The following is a 22,008-nucleotide window of genomic DNA, read 5'->3' as shown; positions in this document are numbered from 1 at the left end:
TAGTGAGTGCAAGTAATAGTATTATCATCATCATCCCACTGTATTTCATGAGAGGAGTTAATCTCGTGTCACCTTTTTGCTGAGTCAGCTGCATTTGAGGGGTGCAACCTGGAGACAGCTTTGTCCTTCCTTGCTGGCCCCCTCACACCAGCTATGTGGGTCTACTTTTTCTTATGTTCTTTGGATGAAATTAGATTTTTTGGGTATTTCTCAAATAATAAAGTTGTCCAGCTAATTTTAGGCATAAAAACAGTGTCATTTCAGTAATTAAGTTTAGTCCTAAATACTGATCAAAACTCTGTTACTGATAGAGATTAAAGCTTCTTCCTTGCTCCAGCCCAGGTCTATTTTGGATTGAAAGTGCGCAAAGGAAATGGGGTGTGGCTGAATTTTTCACTATTGACTCCACTGTTCCCACATTCTGACCCCTCATGGGTCAAAGGGAGAAGGAGAGGTTAGGGTCCATAGTGCACCGATCCCAGTTTCTTCAAGTTTTGGTGTGTGTTTACTGTGCATCTCACCCCTGGGGTTCTTGGAGTTCTTCAGAGTCCCTCCTTGCCTGCCAGCCATCTCTCACCTGGACTTCCTTGATAGATATGATACTTTTTCCCGCTGGCAGTGCTTGGCTTCACCGCTGCCTCTTGGTAGCTGGACTATCTTTGTAGAGCTCCATTGTACCTCTGGGTGGCCCACATGGGCAAGGCCCTTTTTAATTTTTTGGCCATGCCGTGCGGCATGCAGGATCTTAGTCCCCCAACCAGGGATCGAACCCGCGCCCCCTGCAGTGGAAGTGCAGAGTCTTAACCACTGGACTGCCAGGGAAATCCAGGGCAAGTCCCTTTAAGATGACGTTAGATTGGCATTCTCTTTCATGACAGCCAGATTGGGAGTGCAGGAAACACTTGTGCATTCTTCCCACAAATTCTGGGAATACAGGCCACTTGCCCCGCAGCCATCTTTTCTTTATGACCAGTCTGAGTAGTCACATGAGAACAGCCATGTACCTTTTGGTTCTGACCTTCCTAAGCATGGGTCCACGAGGTCCCTCAGTCTCTTGGGGACACAGATTGAGCCCTTCAAGTGATTTTCATTAAACCTCTCTTACATTGATGTGAAGATTCCTCCTTCCCCAAACACATACACAGAGAAGATGAAATTCACAAAGACATCTTTTCTCTGATTTCTACCTTCCTTTGACCTAGCTAACCTCTTTTATAGACTGAAGGTAGTTGCCAATTAAGGTTCTCCAAACTGGTTTTCAGTTACACCCTTGCAGATCCTGCCTAGGGAGCCAAGCACTTGCCTTGGGGGTTTGGAGTTGTTGGTGCCTACTGTCTTGGGGCCTTAACCAAAAAAGAGCAGGAGTTCTGCTATATGGTGTACCTAGGAATGGTCAAGGGGGAAGAGGGTAGCGAGTAGAAAAGAATTCTAGAACGTTTTAAAGTTTGAGATGAGTTTTAAAGAAAACCTGCAAATGCTTATACATCTTTCTCCATTTTTATTTAATTTAATTTTTTAATTTTTTGGCCATGCCATGCGGCATGTGGGATCTTAGTTCCCTGACGAGGGATTGAACCCGTGCCCCCTGCAGTGGAAGCATGGAGTCTTAACCACTGGACTGCCAGGAACGTCCAACTTTCTCCATTTTTAAATTCTCAACTCCTCCTCTATTCCTCTACCCCGTAAAATATTGGAATGGTTCTAGGAGATACTGAAAGTGCCTGTAACATTAGATAAAAGCCTCAATAGCCCTCACTGTTTCTTTCCTTAGGGCCAAGACCAAACAGGTATTATAGAGCTTTTGGGACTCAGAAGTCTCTGTGGTGTCTTTATCTGTTCAATTATAACAACTATGATGAATGCAAATTGTTTTACTGCATCTTCTGTGCAAGTGAATCTTTCAGAGAACTGACAATTTTAGTGACCAATTCACCGGAGAATTATTTCAAAGGAATCTTTAATATGCACGCCAAGCTTGCATAAACACTGAGAAATCCCTAAACAGTAATTCTTAGATGATTGTCAAATTGCAAGGATTTCTGGCCCCCAGTTATTATAGGTTTAAGAGAGAGCAGACGAATGACCTAACATCCATATTTTTCTCTTGAACACCTAAAGAAAAGAACAATAAATAGTATGGATTGACAATCAATTTTAATTAGAATATTCCCATTGTACTTTTAAAAACTGCGTTATAAAGACTGTATACTCGTCTCACGGCAAGACCTCTGAGGCTTTCCTGAGCTTTCGCTACTTGAATACAGGGCAATAGAGTCAGAAGAAGAAAAACATTGGAAGCATCACTGATCATCATCTTTATTAGGTTAAGGAATGGTCATACTCTAGCAGAAAGAATGTTCTGGAATTTCCAGAGCACTATTTCTTATTATTTAGCATGGACCTTCAGGTGTGATTTCAGTCTAAAGAAAAACTTGAATACCTATGTGATTGAAAAAGCTTAGTAGCATTGTCCTCTTGGTGGGGGAATATGGCCTTATCTTTCTGTCCGGCTCTTACTCTTTTATGCAATTACTATTGTTTAATGTCTTATTTAAAAAACTGGTTATGTTACCGAACCAAATTTGGGCCTGCTCACCCATGCGCAGTAAAGCCAAGCTACTGACACTGGGCTGTGGTGAAGGGAAGTGCAGTGCAGTAAGGCATCATCAGCCAGGAGTTGGGGACAGCTAGGGCTCAAAAAACCTGAACTCCCCGATGGGTCTCAGGAGAGCATTTTTAAAGGCCAGGTGAGGGAGGGGAGTGATCAGCTTGTGCACAATTCTGATTGGTTGACGGTGAGGTAACAGGGCTGGCTGTGTCACAGGGGTTAACGTTATCAATCCTTAGTCTCCAGAAGGCTTGGGGGCTGTGTGCTCATGGCCATCACGTGGTTACATCTTCCATTTGATGTTGGTTTTAGCATCTGTAAAACAACTCAGGAAATGTGCATCAGGTACTATTCTCTAGGTACTTCAGGGAGGAGCTAAAGCAGAGGATACAGGAGAGGGGTCTGTCCCGGGAAGAACCCATAGGGTCTTGCTCAGTTACAGTTCCCCCTTTTCTTTGGTACTCCTTAACCTTGAGGAGAACAGGTGTTGGACAAGAAAGGGAGTCACGTTTTGGGTGGAGAGGTTAATATAAACTCGGCAGAGGAACTCGGTTTCAGTTATGTCCTTATTTCCAGGGGTATGAAAATGTTAAAGAAACTCATGGTGTAGACTTATCATATATTTAATTAGTCTTTGATGGCTGACAATTCAGCTTAACATTCATGTTTCACCTTCATGACTTTTTTTTCCCTTAGGTGGAAACCAGTCAGAGGTTGAAGTCAGGCAGAGACAACAACTTCAACTGATACAATCTAAATACCAGAAAAAGGTCAGAATCCATCTCTTTTAGCTTAAATTTGGCAAGAAATTAGAGTACCAGCACTTTGAAAGTAACCGTGAAATAACACAGTAACTTTACCAAAAGCATAAAACTTTCAAACAAACTGCAAAAGAAAGTCTCAGAAATCAAAGAAGTCAGGATGTGAGAAGTGAAGGGATAAATACTGCAAATTCTCACCCAAGCTGTCTATCAGTCAGTGAGACCTTTGGTAAAGGGGTTTTTCCCCCCTAGTTTAAGTCTCTACTATGTTTAGAATAGTCAGGTTCCAAGAACATGGATTTGTTTACTCCATTCCAGTCCTGAAAGTACTACAAAAATTTTTAATATTCCAGCAATTTTTTTTTTTAACAGTGAACTCTTGAGTTTTATAATTAGTAAAAATTATCTGCCCTTTCTTCTCTCCAACTTGGTGGAGGTGGGTTGGGGACAGAGGAGACAGAAAGACAGAGACCAAGGAAGAAACACAAAAAATTTCATGGGCAGCAGATGTGTCCTGACCATCCTCTGTGATCTAAGTAGCTTGAAGAACCAACCTATAATCATGGTGCGCTATAGCACAAAAAATACTATAATTTGCCTTTCATCATAATTTTTTTAACATCTTTATTGGAGTATAACTGCTTTACAATGGTGTGTTAGTTTCTGCTTTATAACAAAGTGAATCAGCTATACATATACATATATCCCCATATCTCTTCCCTCTTGCCACTTCCTCCCTTGCACTCTCCCTATCCCAACCTCTAGGTGGTCACAAAGCACCAAGCTGATCTCCCTGTGCTATGAGGCTGCTTCCCACTAGCTATCTATTATACGTTTGGTAGTGTATATATGTTCATGCCACTCTCTCACTTTGTCCCATCTTACCCTTCCCCCTCCCCGTATCCTCAAGTCCATTCTCCAGTAGGTCTGCGTCTTTATTCCCATGTTACACCTAGGTTCTTCATGGCCATTTTTTTTTTTTTTTAGATTCCATATATATGTGTTAGCATACGGTATTTTTTTTTCTCTTTCTGACTTGCTTCACTCTGTATGACAGACTCTAGGTCCATCCACCTCACTACAAATAACTCAGTTTCATTTCTTTTTATGGCTGAGTAATATTCCATTATATATATGTGCCACATCTTCTTTATCCATTCATCTGCTGATGGACACTTAGGTTGCTTCCATGTCCTGGCTTTTGTAAATAGAGCTGCAATGAATATTGTGGTACATGACTCTTTTTGAATTATGGTTTTCTCAGGGTATATGCCCAGTAGTGGGATTGCTGGGTCGTATGGTAGTTCTATTTTTAGTTTTTTTGTTTGTTTGTTTTGTTTTTTTGCGGTAAGCGGGCTTCTCACCATTGTGGCCTCTCCCGTTGCGGAGCACAGGCTCTGGACGCGCAGGCTCAGCGGCCATGGCTCACGGGCCTAGCCGCTCTGTGGCATGTGGGACCTTCCCGGACCGGGGCACGAACCAGTGTCCCCTGTATCTGCAGGCGGACTCTTAACCACTGCGCCACCAGGGAAGCCCTATTTTTAGTTTTTTAAGGAACCTCCATACTGTTCTCCACCGTGGCTGTATCAATTTACATTCCCACCAACAGTGCAACAGGGTACCCTTTTCTCCACACCCTCTCCAGCATTTATTGTTTGTAGATTTTTTGATGATGGCCATTCTGACTGGTGTGAGATGATATCTCATTGTAGTCTTGATTTGCATTTCTCTAATGATTAATGATGTTGAGCATTCTTTCATGTGTCTGTTGGCAATCTGTATATCTTCTTTGGAGAAATGTCTATTGAGGTCTTCTGCCCATTTTTGGATTGAGTTGTTTGTTTTTTTGATATTGAGCTGCATGAGCTGCTTGTAAATTTTGGAGATTAATCCTTTGTCAGTTGCTTCATTTGCAAATATTTTCTCCCATTCTGAGGGTTGTCTTTTCATCTTGTTTATGATTTCCTTTGCTGTGCAAAAGCTTTTCAGTTTCATTAGGTTCCATTTGTTTATTTTTATTTCCATTTCTCTAGGAGGTGGGTCAAAAAGGATCTTGCTGTGATTTATGTCATAGAGTGTTCTGCCTATGTTTTCCTGTAAGAGTTTGATAGTGTCTGGCCTTACATTTAGGTCTTTAATCCGTTTTGAGTTTATTTTTGTGTATGGTGTTAGGGAGTGTTCTAATTTAATTCTTTTACTTGTAGCTGTCCAGTTTTCCCAGCACCACTTACTGAAGAGGCTGTCTTTTCTCCATTGTATATTCTTGCCTCCTTTATCAAGGATAAGGTGACCATATGTGCGTGGGTTTATCTCTGGGCTTTCTATCCTGTTCCATTGATCTATATTTCTGTTTTTGTGCCAGTACCATACTGTCTGGATTACTGTAGCTTTGTAGTATAGTCTGAAGTCCGGGAGCCTGATTCCTCCAGTTCCATTTTTCTTTCTCAAGATTGCTTTGGCTATTCGGGGTCTTTTGTGTTTCTATATAAATTGTGAAACTTTTTGTTCTAGTTCTGTGAAAAATGCCAGTGGTAGTTTGATAGGAATTGCATTGAATCTGTAGATTGCTTTGGGTAGTATAGTCATTTTCACAATGTTGATTCTTCCAATCTAAGAACATGATATGTCTCTCCATCTATTTGTATCATCTTTAATTTCTTTCATCAGTGTCTTATAATTTTCTGCATACAGGTCTTTTGTCTCCTTAGGTAGGTTTATTCCTAGGTATTTTATTCTTTTTGTTGTAATGGTAAATGGGAGTGTTCCCTTAATGTCTGTTTCAGATTTTTCATCATTAGTGTATAGGAGTGCAAGAGATTTCTGTGCATTAATTTTGTATCCTGCTACTTAACCAAATTCATTGATTAGCTGTAGTAGTTTTCTGGTAGCATCTTTAGGATTCTCTATGTGTAGTATCATGTCATCTGCAAACAGTGACAGCTTACTTCTTCTTTTCCAATTTGGATTCCTTTTATTTCTTTTTCTTCTCTGATTGCTGTGGCTAAAACTTCCAAAACTGTGTTGAATAATAGTGGTGAGAGTGGGCAACCTTGTCTTGTTCCTGATTTTAGAGGAAATGGTTTCAGTTCTTCACGATCGAGAACGATCCGTGGCATGTGGGTTTGTCATATATGGCCTTTATTATGTTGAGGTAAGTTCCCTCTATGACTGCTTTCTGGAGGTTTTTTTCATAAATGGGTGTTGAATTTTGTTGAAAGCTTTCTCTGCATATATTGAGATGATCATATGGTTTTTCTCCTCAGTTTGTTAATATGGTGTATCACATTGATTGACTTGACGTATACTGAAGAATCCTTGCATTCCTGGGATAAACCCCAGTTGATCATGGTGTGTGATCCTTTTAATGTGCTGTTGGAGTCTGTTTGCAAGTATTTTGTTGAGGACTTTTGCATGTATGTTCATCAGTGATATTGGCCTGTAGTTTTCTTTCTTTGTGACATCTTTGTCTGGCTTTGGTATCAGGGTGATGGTGGCCTCGTAGAATGAGTTTGGGAGTGTTCGTACCTCTGCTATATTTTGGAAGAGTTTGGGAAGGATAGGTGTTAGCTCTTCTGTAAATGTTTGATAGAATTCGCCTGTGAAGCTGTCTGGTCCTGGGCTTTTGTTTCTTGGAAGATTTTTGATCACAGTTTTAATTTCAGTGCTTGTGATTGGTCTGTTCATATTTTCTATTTCTTCCTGGTTCAGTCTCAGAAGGTTTTGCTTTTCTAAGAATTTGTCCATTTCTTCCAGGTTGTCCATTTTATTGGCATAGGGTTGCTTGTAGTAATCTCTCATAATCCTTTTTATTTCTTCAGTGTCAGTTGTTACTTCTCCTTTTTCATTTCTAATTCTATTGATTTGACTCTTCTTCCTTTTTTTCTTGATGAGTCTGGCTAATGGTTTATCAATTTTATCTTCTCAAAGAACCAGCTTTTAGTTTTATTGATCTTTGCTATCGTTTCCTTCATTTCTTTTTCATTTATTTCTGATTGGATCTTTATGATTTCTTTCCTTCTGGTAACTTTGGGGTGTTTTTGTTTTTCTTTCTCTAATTGCTTTAGGTGTACGGTTAGGTTGTTTATTTGAGATGTTTCTTCTTTCTTAAGCTAGGCTTGTATTGCTATAAACTTCCCTCTTAGAACTGCTTTTGCTGCATCCCATAGGTTTTGGGTCTTCATTGTCATTTGTTTCTAGGTATTTTTTGATTTACTCTTTGATTTCTTCAGTGATCACTTGGTTATTATATAGTGTATTGTTTAGCCTCCATGTGTCTGTATTTTTTACAGAGTTTTTTCTGTAATTGACATCTAGTCACATAGCGTTGTGGTTGGAAAAGATACTTGATACGATTTCAATTTTCATAAATTTACCAAGGCTTGATTTGTGACCCAAGATATGATCTATCCTGGAGAATGTTCCATGAGCACTTGAGAAGAAAGTGTATTCTGTTGTTTTTGGATGGAATATCCTATAAATATCAATTTAGTACATCTTGTTTAATGTATCATTTAAAGCTTGTGTTTCCTTATTTATTTTCATTTTGGATGATCTGTCCATTGGTGAAAGTGGGGTGTTAAAGTCCCCTACTATGATTGTGTTACTGTTGATTTCACCTTTTATGTCTGTTAGTATTTGCCGTATGTACTGTGGTGCTCCTATGTTGGGTGCATAAATACTTACAATTGTTATATCTTCTTCTTGGATTGATCCCTTCATCATCATGTAGTGTCCTTCTTTGTCTCTTGTAATAGTCACTGTTTTAAAGTCTATTTTGTCTGATATGAGAATTGCTTCTCTAGCTTTCTTTTGATTTCCGTTTGCTGGAATATCTTTTTCCATCTCCTCACTTTCAGTCTTATGTGTCCCTAGGTCTGAAGTGGGTCTCTTGTAGACAGCATATATATGGGTCTTGTTTTTGTATCCATTCAGCCAGTCTGTGTCTTTTGGTTGGAGCATTTAGTCCATTTACATTTAAGGTCGTCATCGATATGTATGTTCCTATTACCATTTTCTTAATTGTTTGGGCTTGTTATTGTAGGTCTTTTCCTTGTCTTGTGTTTCCTGCCTAGAGAAGTTCCTTTAGCATTTGTTGTCAACCTGGTTTGGTGGTGCTAAATTCTCTTAGCTTTTGCTTGTCTGTAAAGGTTTTAATTTCTCTGTCAAATCTGAATGAGATTCTTGCTGCGTATAGTAATCCTGGTTGTAGGTTTTTCCCCTTCATCACTTTAAATATGTCCTGCCAGTCCCTTCTGGCTTGCAGAGTTTCTGCTGAAAGATCAGCTGTTAACCTTATGGGGATTCCCTTGTATGTTATTTTTCCCTTGCTGCTTTTAATATTTTTTCTTTGTATTTAATTTTTGATAGTTTAATTAATATGTGTCTTGGTGTGTTTCTCCTTGGATTTATCCTGTATGGGACTCTCTGTGCTTCCTGGACTTGATTAACTATTTCCTTTCCCATATTAGGGAAGTTTTCAACTATAATCTCTTCAAATATTTTCTCAGTCCCTTTCTTTCTTTTTGTCTTCTTCTTCTGGGACCCCTACAATTTGAATGTTGGTGCATTTAATGTCTCAGAGACCATCTCAGAGACCGTCCTCAATTGTTTTCATTTTTTTTCTTTATTCTGCTCTGCAGTAGTTATTTCTATTATTTTATCTTCCAGGTCACTTATATGTTTTTCTGCCTCAGTTATTCTGCTATTGATCCCTTCTAGAGAATTTTAATTTCATTTACTGTGTTGTTCATCACTGTTTGTTTTCTCTTTAGTTCTTCTAGGTCCTTGTTAAACGTTTTTTTGTATTTTCTCCGTTCTATTTCCAAGATTTTGCATCATCTTTACTATCATTATTCTGAATTCTTTTTCAGGTAGACTGCCTATTTCCTCTTCATTTGTTAGGTCTGCTGGGTTTTTACCTTGCTCCTTCGTTTGTTGTGTGTTTCTCTTTCTTCTGCTTTTGCTTAACTTACTGTGTTTGGGGTCTCCTTTTCGTAGGCTGCAGGTTCGTAGTTCCTGTTGTTTTTGGTGTCTGTCCCCAGTGGCTACGGTTGGTTCAGTGGGTTGTGTCGGCTTCCTGGTAGAGGGGACTGGTGCCTGTGTTCTGGTGTATGAGGCTGGATCTTGTCTTTCTGGTGGGCAGGACCACATCTGGTGGTGTGTTTTGGGGTGTCTGTAACCTCATTATGATTTTAGGCAGCCTCTCTGCTAATGGGTGGGGTCGTGTTCCTGTCTTGCTAGTTGTTTGGCATAGGGTGTCCAGCACTGTAGCTTGCTGGTCATTGAGTGAAGCTGGGTCTTGGTGTTGAGATGGAGACCTCTGGGAGATTTTCACCATTTGATATTATGTGGAGCTGGGAGGTCTCTTGTGGACCAATGTCCTGAAGTTGGCTCTCTCACCTCAGAGGCACAGCCCTGACACCTGGCTGGAGCACCAAGAGCCTGTCATCCACACGGCTCAGAATAAAAGGGAGAAAAAGAAAGAAAGAGAGAAAGAAAGAAAGAAAGATAGAAAGAAAGAAGAAGATAAAATAAAATAAAAAGTTATTAAAATAAAAAAATAATTAAAAATATATTTTTAATGTAATAAAAAGAAAGAAGGAAGAGAGCAACCTAACCAAAACACAAATCCACCAATAATAAGAAGTGCTAAAAACTGTACTATATATATAAAAAAAAAAAAAAGATGGAGAGACCGAACCCTAGGACAAATGGTAAAAGCAAAGCTGTACAGACAAAATCACACACAGAAGCATACACATACATGCTCACAAAAAGAGGAAAAGGGGAAAAAAAAAATATATCGTTGCTCCCAAAGTCCACCTCCTGAATTTGGGATGATTCATTGTCTATTCATGTATTCCACAGATGCAGGGTACATCAAGTTGATTGTGGAGCTTTAATCCGCTGCTCCTGAGGCTTCTGGGAGAGATTTCCCTTTCTCTTCTTTGTTCTCCCAGGGGCTCAGCTTTGGATTTGGCCCTGCCTCTGTGTGTAGGTCACCTGAGGGCGTCTGTTCTTTGCTCAGATAGGACGGGGTTAAAGGAGCAGCTGATTCGGGGGCTCTGGCTCACTCAGGCCGCAGGGGAGGGAGGGGCATGGAGTACGGGGCGAGCCTGCGGCGGCAGAGGCCCGCCTTCTCCAGGGGAAGTTGTCCCTGGATCCTGGGACCCTGGCAGTGGCGAGCTGCACAGGCTCCCCGGAAGGGGGTTGTGGATAGTGACCTCTGCTCGCACACAGGCTTCTTGGCGGCGGCAGCAGTGGCCTTAGCGTCTCATGTCTGTCTCTGGGGTCCACGCTTTTAGCCGCGGCTCGCGCCCATCTCTGGAGCTCCTTTAAGCAGCGCTCTTAATCCCCTCTCCTCACGCACCAGGAAACAAAGAGGGAAGAAAAAGTCTCTTGCCTCTTCAGCAGCTCCAGACATCTTCCCGGACTCCCTCCCGGATAGCCGTGGCGCACTAGCCCCTTCAGGCTGTGTTCAAGCAGCCAACCCCAGTCCCTCCCTGCAATCCGACCGAAGCCCGAGCCTCAGCTCCCAGCCCCGCCCGCCCCGGCGGGTGAGCAGACAAGCCTCTCGGGCTGGTGAGTGCCAGTCGGCACCTATCCTCTGTGTGGGAATCTCTCCGCTTTGCCCTCTGCACCCCTGTTGTTGCGCTCTCCTCCGTGGCTCTGAAGCTTCCCCCCTCCGCCACCCGCAGTTTCCACCCGCGAAGGGGCTTCTAGTGTGTGGAAACCTTTCCTCCTTCACAGCTCCCTCCTGCTGGTGCAGGTCCCATTCCTATTCATGTCTCTCTTTTTTCTTTTGCCCTACCCAGGTACGTGGGGAGTTTCTTGCCTTTTGGGAGGTCTGAGGTCTTCTGCCAGCATTCAGTAGGTGTTCTGTAGGAGTTGTTCCACATGTAGATGTATTTCTGATGTATTTGTGGGGAGGAAGGTGATCTCCATGTCTTACTCTTCTGCCATCTTGAAGCTCTTCCCTTCATCATAATTTTGTGTTCCATTGGTTCAGACTGAAAAATAGTAACTGCTTTTTGTCTTCTGTAATCTCAATACAATTTAGCTTAAAAGAGAAGAATATATAAGAATCAAGAGGGAAGCTGAAGAAGCCGAAATCCAAAAAATGAAGGCAGTTCAGAGACAAAAGGTAAGACATTGGAGAGAACGGTGAGTCAGCATTTACTGAGGGCTTCTGATGTGCCAGGTTGTCTCCTAGACACTGTTCATATACGAAGTGTTTAATCCTCACAAGAGCCTATGAAGTGTATAATATTCTTATTACCCAAGTTTGCAAATGAAACTGACAGTGGTTTAGATAACTTGCCCAAGGACTCGTAGCCAGTAAATAGAAGTAGGGTTTGAATCCAGTCTGACTGATCTCAGAGCTAGAGTTCTTTGTCATCACACTCTCTCGCCTTCCAGGTAAGTGATCAAAGGAGTAGCTGTATATTTGGCCGGAAGTCATAGCAGTTAGTAACAATGGCCACCAGTGGTACACAATCATATTTATATCCAAATATTGAATTTTCCAGGGTGAGTGTTAAATAGGTGAACATACCTCTCTCACTGATAAAGAAAAAGCATGCATTTACATTTCAGCATTAGTGATATGATCTATTTCAAACCTCAAACTAATGTTTTTAGTTTTGATACTCTTTCTGGGGCTTGGGGGGAAAATCTCTTAAAAATGCTCATCTGCTAGAGAAGGAAGAATGTACTATTCTTCTATCCCCATTACCCCCCCTCCTGCTCCCATCCCCCACAAAGTCCTAAGCTGTAGTAGGTTTTAAGTGTTGGAGGTCTGGGGGCAAGAGGTTGACTCATGATACCTTTGACCAAGTATGACATCTGCTGCAGGTTTAAGTCATGAAAACACAATTCTTTTTCTTGCTGTCTGTATCTCTCTTCATCCTTCTCTTTCTTTTTTTCCTCTTAAAGATTGAGTGTTGGTCAAAATTTAAACCTGGTTACCAAGCAATAGATATTTTTACTAGAGTTAATGAAGCCCAAAGCTGATGGCTTGTGGAATGTGCAAGAGTGTTAGTCTTTTCTTTCCCCGAGGAGCTCTCTACCTGGCTGGGGAGCAACTAAGTCTTTCTTGCAAGGTGTCCTGTTGTGCTGTGTGACCTTGGACAGGCCCCTACCCCTCTCCGAACTATTCCTGTAAAGTGAATCTGTAAGCCCTACCTCCTTGTGTCTCAAGGCTGGGAACATGTGTAGATGTAGAGATGCTACATCTGCAGAGATGCTGCATCTGTAAAGATGTAGGCTCTGGGGTAGAGATAAGACTGGACTTATACATGAGGAATTGAAATGCTGGAGGTATAAAAAAAAAGAGTATAGGCACTTTGTTTACTAAATTTGACTCAGCAGTTCACTTCCAAGTCATCAGCTATTATACCTTCATTGAAAAAATTCTCATAATAACTTTTCAAAGCCTGTCTTTCTCTCTCTTTCTACCTCTCTATTCCTCACTCTTTTCCATTCAACCCCACCCCTGCCCCATTTTTTCCTGCAAAGGAAGGTTCACACTTCAGTCTTGTGATTGTAGAGAAGGTATGCTCTTTATATAGCATAATCATTCTATATTTCAGGTGCAACTAAGAAAGTCATCAAATTTAATTAAGGGGCTTGCAGATCCTGAAGAATTGTGTTGTAGACTCTTATCCTAAAAGTGATTTATTAGTTGTCATTTAATACCCATAATTAGCTGTCTTGTGGGTCATTTATAGCTCATTTTTTCTTTGGTCAAATTATGTATACTATTCAGAAATGTTAGTGGCTGAAACAGTTTTCTTTAACATTGAGTAGAAGCAGCATTCCCTCCCTTTCCAAGTTCTACTATAACACCAGATGTACAGCAATCATTAACTACAGAAATCTTAACTGGGTTGGCTTTTCTAACCTGACAAGTGTAATGATTATTGGTATAAATTTGTCCAAAAGTGAGAGGTAGGGAGAGGGAGTTGCTACGTATAGATCCATCCCATTCACAATGTGGTCCTTGAACCAGCAGCCTTGATATCACTTATTAGACATATAGAATCTCAAATCCCACCCCAGACCTTCTGAAACAGAACCTGCATTTTAACAAGCTCCCCAGGTGATTCTTGTACACATACCGGCTTGAGGAGCATTAATCTAAATTGCCTTACAAGAGAAGCAGCAGCCCACTCTGGTCCTTCCACAGCTTGATTTCTCTGGCTAATTGGCCCGGACTGCCACCCTGACCTAGCTCTCCCTGTTGTATATAAATCTGTTGCCTTTCATACTAGATGTGAGCCCATTTAATAGCTTGTGTCAGATAAAAGAAAAATGGACATTAGCCACCTAGAAATAGCATACTTCACATTGCCAGTGTGAAAATGGCCAAGGGAAGCGATAATGGCTGTGCTCATGGAACATTTATTCCTTAAAATGCACAGCAAACACACACATGGACACCAGCTTACAAAACACCACTGTCCCCCTCAGGCAAATATCTGCTGTCCAGGAGCTATAAGCCAAGTCGAATCCAAGGGCCTGTTGCCACCCGAGAACCTCTAACTTGGCCTCTTGATCGTAATCCCCCTTGACCTTCAGTTTGTCCTCTCCCAGGAGGGGTCACCAGGGAACACTGGGTCTCTTTCTGATTGGTCACCACCTGTGTGTGGGTGAGGGGAGCGTAAACTGTGCTCCCTGCCAGCACACATGGGTCCTTAATACGCACAGAGGTATGAAAGGCAGCCAGCTCTTTAGCCTCTGACCGTGTCAATGGGATCCAGGAAGAGTTAACCCTGTGGGTTAAGGGGAACTTTGGAGAGGGCACCGGGATGCTTCAGTTAAACTTGTATTCCCTACATTAGAGTATGTTGATGTTATGTATTCTTCCAGTGGTGTACTGGGGCCTCCTTGTCCTGGCTCATGAGAGTGGATTGTTCTGTTTTGTGGGCTAGCCGACTTCGTGTTGGTAGACTGAAACTGAGCATGAGGAGTATTTTCACCACAGAAATCAGTAAATGCTGCAAATCAACCTCCCCTCCTCCTCCCTGCTAGAGCTGGTTGGTAAGCTTATCAGCATGCCACTGCTTTGCCCCGAAAGGAAAGAGGTCCTCCTTTCACTGCCTCTGCCCCCGACCCTGCCGCATTCCCAAACCAAGCTTCAGAGGGCTTGGCAGCGAGGGCAAGGATTTTATGAATTATCCGGCACATTATGTGTCTGATACTTACTGATTTAAAAATAGATTACGACCCGTGTTGTAGGCAGAAAAATGCCCCCTCTCCTCCTCTTCCACATTCTAATCCCTGGAACCTAGGGAGATGTTCTGTCACATGGCAAAGGGGAGCTAAGTTTGCAGGTGGAATTAAGGTTGCTAATCAACTTACTTTCAAGTAGAGAGAGTGTATCCTGCATTATTCAGGTGGGTCCAGTGTTATCATAAGGGTCCTTAACTTGGAAGAGGGAGAGAGACGATTGAGAGCATGAAGAGATAGAGCAGTAGAAAGACAGTCTGCCATTGTTGGCTTGAAGCAGAGAAAAGCCATTGGATAAAAGAGACTAAACCTATGGGTAGGAGCTACAAAACCATAACTATGGTACCCCTAACTTCTACACTGAACAAATAGATGACTGACATCTTAGGATAGCAGAGCATGCAAACAGAAGATGTGATTCTGGAAACAGAGTCCTTATTGTAGGGGTAGAAAGAAGTAAAGACCCTGCTGTACTCTTTGGAGGGGACTTATATTGCTAGCTACCTAAAAGCTTTGTGGACATAACAGCTGCTACTGGTACTGGAGTCTGCCAATTTCCCTCAACATCAATATATTATTTTAGCCCCGTTAGACCCGTTTTGGACTTCTGACCTCCAGAACTGTAAGATTATTAACAAATTTATGTTGTTTTAAGCTATTAGGTTCATGGTTGTTATAGCAGCAATAGAAAACTGATACAACTCACGTGGTTTTATAGTGTGTTAATTTCTCTTCCTGGAGATCTGTATGGCAGAGTAATAATTTGATTTTTTTCCAGACTTTCATAATGCCCACAAACTTAAAAAATAAAAATCTCCAATTCCATGTCAAAGACCCTCCCCTCCCTCCTGGAATCATCTTATTCTGCCTTTGATCCTCATATGTTTGAAATCATATTATATAGGGCTATATAGTTTACAAATTCTTTTATTTGATTCTCTCAACCTCTTAGGGTTTATAACCTCAGAAAGGGCAGGAAATCAGCTAGGGATCTGAGTGGCAAACGAAGCCTTTCCTTGTTCTTTCCAGTAAACTATAAAGTCATAAAGCTGATGAAGTTATTTGGAGCCCTGGAGGTCACGGTGTATTACGTAGACACTGAGAAGCATCATTAGTTCGTTTTAATGTTATAAAATGAAGTAGGAACTACTTTGTACCTACTTCATTTCCTATTAGCATAGAAAACAAGGTATGCATATTAGATGCAGAGATGCATCCATATACATGTTTTTTTAGAAAAATTAATTAATTAATTTTTGGCTGCGTTGGGTCTTTGTTGCTGTGTGCAGGCTTTCTCTAGTTGCAGCGAGCGGGGCTACTCTTCATTGTGGTTTGCGGGCTTCTCATTGTGGTGACTTCTCTTGTTGTGGAGCACGGCTCTAGGCGCATGGGCTTCAGTAGCTGTGGCTCATGGACTTAGTAGTTGTGGCTCTATAGCGCGGGCTCAGTAGTTGTGGTGCACGGGCTTAGTTGCTCTGTGGCATGTGGGATCTTCCCGGACCAGGGCTCGAACCCATGTCCCCTGCATTGGCAGGCGGATTCTTAACCACTGCACCACCAGGGAAGCCCCATATACATGTTTTTAAGAAGTCACACTTGTTGCTTATTTCTAGGAAACAAGTACTAGCGAGGGCTAACGGTTCAGAAACGTTTTAGGAATAAAACTCAACATCAAGGAAATTATTTCAATATTGTTTTTATAAACTGGGAAAAGTTTCCATTTCTGAAAACTTTCAAGGAACAAAACAAAACTTTCAAGTATTTCCCAGAAATATGGTTCCTACATCATGTATTTCTTTGTGGATGAACTGGTGTGGGCATTAAGCCTCTGGTTGTTGGAATGCAGTAGGGTCCCATTAATTGACCCCATTAATTAATACCATAATTTTGGGATGTTAATGGTATCTCTGAAATGCAGATGTAGTACCAGAAGGGTAAGCTAGGGCTTCCCTGGTGGCGCAGTGGTTGAGAGTCCGCCTGCCAATGCAGGGGACACGGGTTTGCGTCCTGGTCCGGGAAGATCCCACATGCCGCGGAGCGGCTGGGCCCGTGAGCCATGGCCGCTGAGCCTGTGCGTCTGGAGCCTGTGCTCCGCAATGGGAGAGGCCACAACAGTGAGAGGCCCGCGAACCACAAAAAAAAAACAACAACAACAACAAAAAAAATAAGGGTAAGCTTCTTTATGTTTCACTTTCCTTAGCTGTAAAATGGGTATAATAATATAATAATGGGACTGGTGGGATTAAAGGATACAATAGGTGCAAATCTCTTGGTACAATGGGTAGCGCTCAGTAAGCAGTGAAGAAGGGTGCCCTGACCTAATTATACATGTGAAGAAGTGCCCTAATTCATTCGACTCTACTGTTATATCAACCTCTTGTGTGGAAGGCAGAGAGGATTTTTATTTTACACACGAATTGGATTGGTTTAATTTATTTCTAAATAAAATAAACCCACATGAACTGGGTTGCTGGAGAAAAAACACACTGGCTCTTCCTGTCACACGAAATTGCTGGGCTTCCCTCCCGGCTGGGTCTTTAACAATTCCTAGTGCACAGCACTTTCCTTTGCAGTCTAGGCTCATCTCTAATTACCGACATCTTCCTCCTTTCACATGCTTCTTATTGTCACCTTTCGTTTTCAGCACATGACCTCATTTCCCACCTTCTAGTGAATAAAGACCACAAGGCTGGAAGTACCTATATTTTTCTGTTTCCTTACTCTTCCTTTGCTGTTTCTGCCTCCGTCTCATCTCAGCAGCAATAAGAAAGTGCTCTTCCTTCTTGCTATGATGGATTCTCCCACCCGTGCTTCCCATCCCATCTTTCCTCCATCTCCCCGGGAACATTGCTGCTCCATCCGTTAACCCTCCTTTTCTCCTGTAGCTTTCTTTTTTTTGTGGTACGCGGGCCTCTCACTGTTGTGGTCTCTCCCGCTGCGGAGCACAGGCTCCGGACGCGCAGGCTCAGCGGCCATGGCTCACGGGCCATGTGGGATCTTCCCGGACCGGGGCACGAACCCGTGTCCCCTGCATCGGCAGGTGGACTCTCAACCACTGCACCACCAGGGAAGTCCTCTCCTGTAGCTTTCTTGTCGTTTCTGTTTTTCTCTCTTAGGGTATAATCATACTGAAACCTCTCATCTTAAAAACAAAGTGTCTCTGTTCTGGTTTGCTTTCAACTCCTCCCTCCCAAGCATCACAGCTCAGCTTCTTGAAAGCCTTTTCTACCACATTGGGTTCCTACATGCCAGTATGTAGACTGACACCTTATCAATCACCTGAACCAAAAACAAAACAAACAAACAAACAAATCTCTGTTTTAAACAAAGTTCCCCAGGTGATGCTGAGCTCAGCTAGCTTAGAAACTTACCTTCTTTGCGTCCTCCCTTCACGTGTTTCTTGGTGGGCTTAATTTTGCTTCTGTCTCTAGTAATTCACTGGTATTTATCTAGCCAAGAATCCCTAATGAGCTCTTAGTTGAAAAACCCAGTGGAGACTCTTCAGTTCCTAACTTATCTAAACTGTTTGCAATATTGTAACTATTTAAATAGTATTTTGTCCTTCAAATTCTACCCCTCTGGATTTCGTCCGGATCCTTTTCCTCTGCTTGTTTTTCTGCTATTGATGTTCTATCCAGGTCCCATCCATTCATCTTCTCTCATTTCCCTGTGCCTATGCCACCATATTCTTAGGTGAAAGCCCCCGCATTTCCACGTCTGTGGATTTTGCTTGTGCTGATGATTTCTGAAATCCACATCTCCAGACCATATTCTTGAATCCCAGAACCATATATTTTACTGTATGCTTGATAATCCTTTCTAGGTGTGCCACAGTGTATCTCAAATCCAGTAGGTTCAAAACTGACCTCATATTCATTCTGATGCTCTTAAATGATAGTCACCAGTAATCTTCCCCCCTTTTTTGACTCATTCTATATTAATATAGCCTACCTCCTACTATTTCTTTTTACTCTCTTATTTCTGTCCCCCACGTTGTTCTAGAATTTGTCCTTTCTTTTCTGTCCCTGTTGTCTTAATTTGGGACTCATAATTTATGGCCTGGATTACCGTGAGAAGCACACCATTGGCTTTTATATTTGTGGTCCTTTCTGCGGCTTCTCCTTCGTGTTGCTTTCAGGGTGAGCAGCTTACTATCCTGCTTAAAATAACAGAATGGCTCATCATTGCCTTTAATGAAGTCCAAACTCCTTTACTCGGCATATGAATTTCTTTATAATTGCCTCTTCCTACTTTCTCAACCTTGTCCTCCACGCATCTCCCTACATACCTCTTTGAATTTATCCACAAGCTTCTTGGGGTTTCCTGAACTGGCATATTCTCTTGTGCCTTTCTCTATTGAAAATATTGTATGTTATAGGAATGCCCTTTTCCTATTCAGGGCCACTACTATCCCATCATTGCCTTTGTGCAAATTAGAAACAGATTCTTAATCCAGGCAGTCAGTTCTGTGGGTGCTCAGATTGGTGACAGATGGTACTTTTGTGAGAAATAGAAGAAGACACCTCTGCTGTGATGAAACACCCCATGCTGGGATGCAAGCCTTGGTAAGCTGAATGCTGCCTCTATTTCAGCCTTTTTAACCTCTCTGCTAGGCCTCTGGGCAGTAAGAAACCATACAGTGGAGTGCAGTAGCCTTGCTCCCATCACCTCCTTTTCCTCCTGGAAAGTTCTTGCTTAAGATCGGTCTCTATCTAGAATTTCTACCTCTCATTAGACCCATGGTTCTTATCCTTTTATTTGGTCATCAGCCCCTAGGGAAATCTGAAGAAAGCTATGGACTCACGCTCCATAAAAATGAGCATACTCCTATCAGACAGTTTATTCATGAACCCGAGGTTAGAAGCCATATTCCAAATGTTATTCAAATTTTGGCTAACCTTAACCCTAACCCTAACCCTAACCCAGGATGGGGTCTCCCCACACAGAAGGCACTGAATGAATGTCTGTGGAACTGTTGAAAGCATTTCCCCATTGCCCACTTCTGTGCTTTTTCTTTGTATTCATATTATATACTTGCAAACCTCTATTCCCTAATATATTTTACACACTGCCATCATGGCTTTCTTGTCTGTGTTCCCAGCTAGCTTCTGAAATTTTCCAGAGTAGGCACTGCTCTGCTTTTATTCCCAGCATCTAACAGAACATAGTACTGAGCATATAATAGGCATTTGATAAATGTTTGTCGAATACGTGAGATTCAGTGATATTAAATGATTTGTTTAGGGTCACTCAGTGATGGTGGACCTAGAATTCATTCCATATTTTTTTTTCTGGACCTCATGTTCTTAGATCTTTTATATTATGTATTTGTATAAGTATGGTTGGGTGATTCCTTAACTCACTGTTAAATGGAAAGAAAGAAGTAGTCTGACTAAATCTAAGTATTTGGATTAGTGTATTAAAACAGCTACCACAGTGGTAGGTATGGAATACTTAAATACTCCAGTATTTTGCAAAATACTTCTCCATCAACTCTTGAGGGATAAACAGACCTTTGTTGGATAGAATTTAGCTACTGAGTAACTTTTTTGTAAGTTGAGGCCAATGATGATCTATTAGTGAAGAGATGAAAATCCATGTTCCAATTTCTGACCTTGCTAAAGGAACCCAGCCCTGGTCTCTAAATGCTTGTGTGATTTTCTCACTGTTCTCTAAGTAGCATTCCTAATCCTGGTTTAATCAATACCTTCTGCTTGCTTGCCTGCTGTCTTTTACCTCCCGGCCCCCTTTTCTTCCCCCAGAGATGTGGGGAACTCATCACAATTGACTACTTTTGGTCTCATGAGTCAGGATTTTTTCCTAGATTGAGATCATGTTTGTTCAGTTGTACAACTTTCTGTTAGTTTGCTTCTTACAACTGTGATTCATTAATAATCCAATTGCCTTGTATTATAATTGAATTACAATTGAATTGTATTACAATTCTCTTTGGATTGTAGTAAATTTCCTTTATGTTTTTTCTGAAACTGAAATCATCCATTTTACCTTTCAAAATGGGATGAGTAAATAGTTCTGTGTGAATGAAGACTTTCATGGAAATGAACAATATGAACAGTTTTTTCCTCTCTTTGGAAGATGGAGCTAAACTTACGTTAGAGTTTGGAAGTGACGATTTCTATTATTTCCCTTTTCACAGGTCTTCCTAAGGGACAAGTCCATTTTTTTTTTTTAAAGCAAATAATCCAGCTGCTTGACTTCTCCCTTGGATTCAATGAAAACTTCAAGTGTCTCCTGTGTTGTAGAACTTGTTTCAACTCCCCATTAAATTTGTTGTCTAGGAAGTCTACTTGTTTTTCATAGGCAAATTAAAAAAAATGCAAGTTGTATCATAGTAAAAAAAACACAAGTGTTTCTGGGTTATTAAGTTGGATTAAAATATGCCAGAGCCATGGTGACAGTAATATCAAATGTGAAGTTCTTTAGACTCTCCAAACAACTAATTTAAAAAATGAGAGGATTCTTCTATTCAAGTAGATGGCGTTTTTTGGACATTTGCTGTTCAGTCTCTCAACAGCTTTAAGTATCTCATTCTAAGTCAGAAGGGAATTGAATTGGCTTATTGAAAATCTTTTCCTGAATGCTTTATTGTAATGTGGAGATATATATGTAGTATCAACTATTTAACCATTTATATATATATATATATACATATTTTGTATCATCTATTTAATCATTTATTATAATTTTATTTCATTATTTATAATTTTATTTAAAATTATTATTATAATTTTAATTTAACATGATTGGTGTGGAAATTTCATGTTTTCCTTAGAACATTTTGAAAACACTGCTTAAGATATAAATGTTGCTATCATCTGAGCTAAGGTAAAAATGTGAAATACTGATTCTGTGATTATACCAATCAAGTTGGGAGAGGGGAGCCATGGAAAGAACTTGGAGCCCCTGGCTTTCAGTGTAGGGCACATGGGTTGTGAGACGGTTATCACCTTGGAAGCCCTGATAGGTACCACATTGGACTACTGAGGCCACTTGAGCCTAAAGGTTTTGGACCTTGGGTAACTTTAACATCATGATTCTGCTTAAAGCTTTCCTAATAGATTACATTTTGATACTTGAAATTTCAGAGCAATAAACTAGAGGAGAAAGAGAGACTTCAAGAAAACCTCAGAAGAGAAGCTTTTAGAGAACATCAGCAATGGTAAGTTTATATTTTCAGAACTTTGTACCTTTTATAGACATATTATTCATTGTGCTTTTAAATTCTAGGTGATAGTAACTATTCAAAACATCTGGTGTTGGATTGTTGACTATTAATTATGTAATTGAACTCTAGAAGTGAGGTTCTAAGTTTGGAGATATCTATACTCATTAAAGTATTCTTTAATAGTCAACAGATTAGAAAGAATACTGCCAAATTTGAGAAATTCC

The 22,008-nt window shown here is 41.0% G+C and overlaps 1 protein-coding gene across 3 annotated transcripts in view; it reads left to right on the top strand.

The window, feature by feature from the left end:
- The window catches only part of EPSTI1 (epithelial stromal interaction 1), a 100,415-nt gene that overhangs the window by 20,090 nt on the left and 58,317 nt on the right, over positions 1 to 22,008 (top strand). For all 3 annotated transcript variants that reach the window (XM_027116182.1, XM_027116183.1, XM_027116181.1), the window contains exons 4-6: positions 3,305 to 3,378; positions 11,429 to 11,512; positions 21,705 to 21,778. In XM_027116182.1, coding sequence (XP_026971983.1) covers positions 3,305 to 3,378; positions 11,429 to 11,512; positions 21,705 to 21,778 — 232 coding nt within the window. The remainder of the gene's footprint in view (positions 1 to 3,304; positions 3,379 to 11,428; positions 11,513 to 21,704; positions 21,779 to 22,008) is intronic.

This window comes from Aethalodelphis obliquidens, unplaced genomic scaffold, assembly GCF_003676395.1.
Source record: "Aethalodelphis obliquidens isolate GAN/ISIS:26980383/991018 unplaced genomic scaffold, ASM367639v1 scaffold16, whole genome shotgun sequence".
In the NCBI taxonomy this organism is placed as follows: Eukaryota; Metazoa; Chordata; class Mammalia; order Artiodactyla; family Delphinidae; genus Aethalodelphis; species Aethalodelphis obliquidens.
This window is presented reverse-complemented; position numbering and strand designations above follow the sequence as displayed.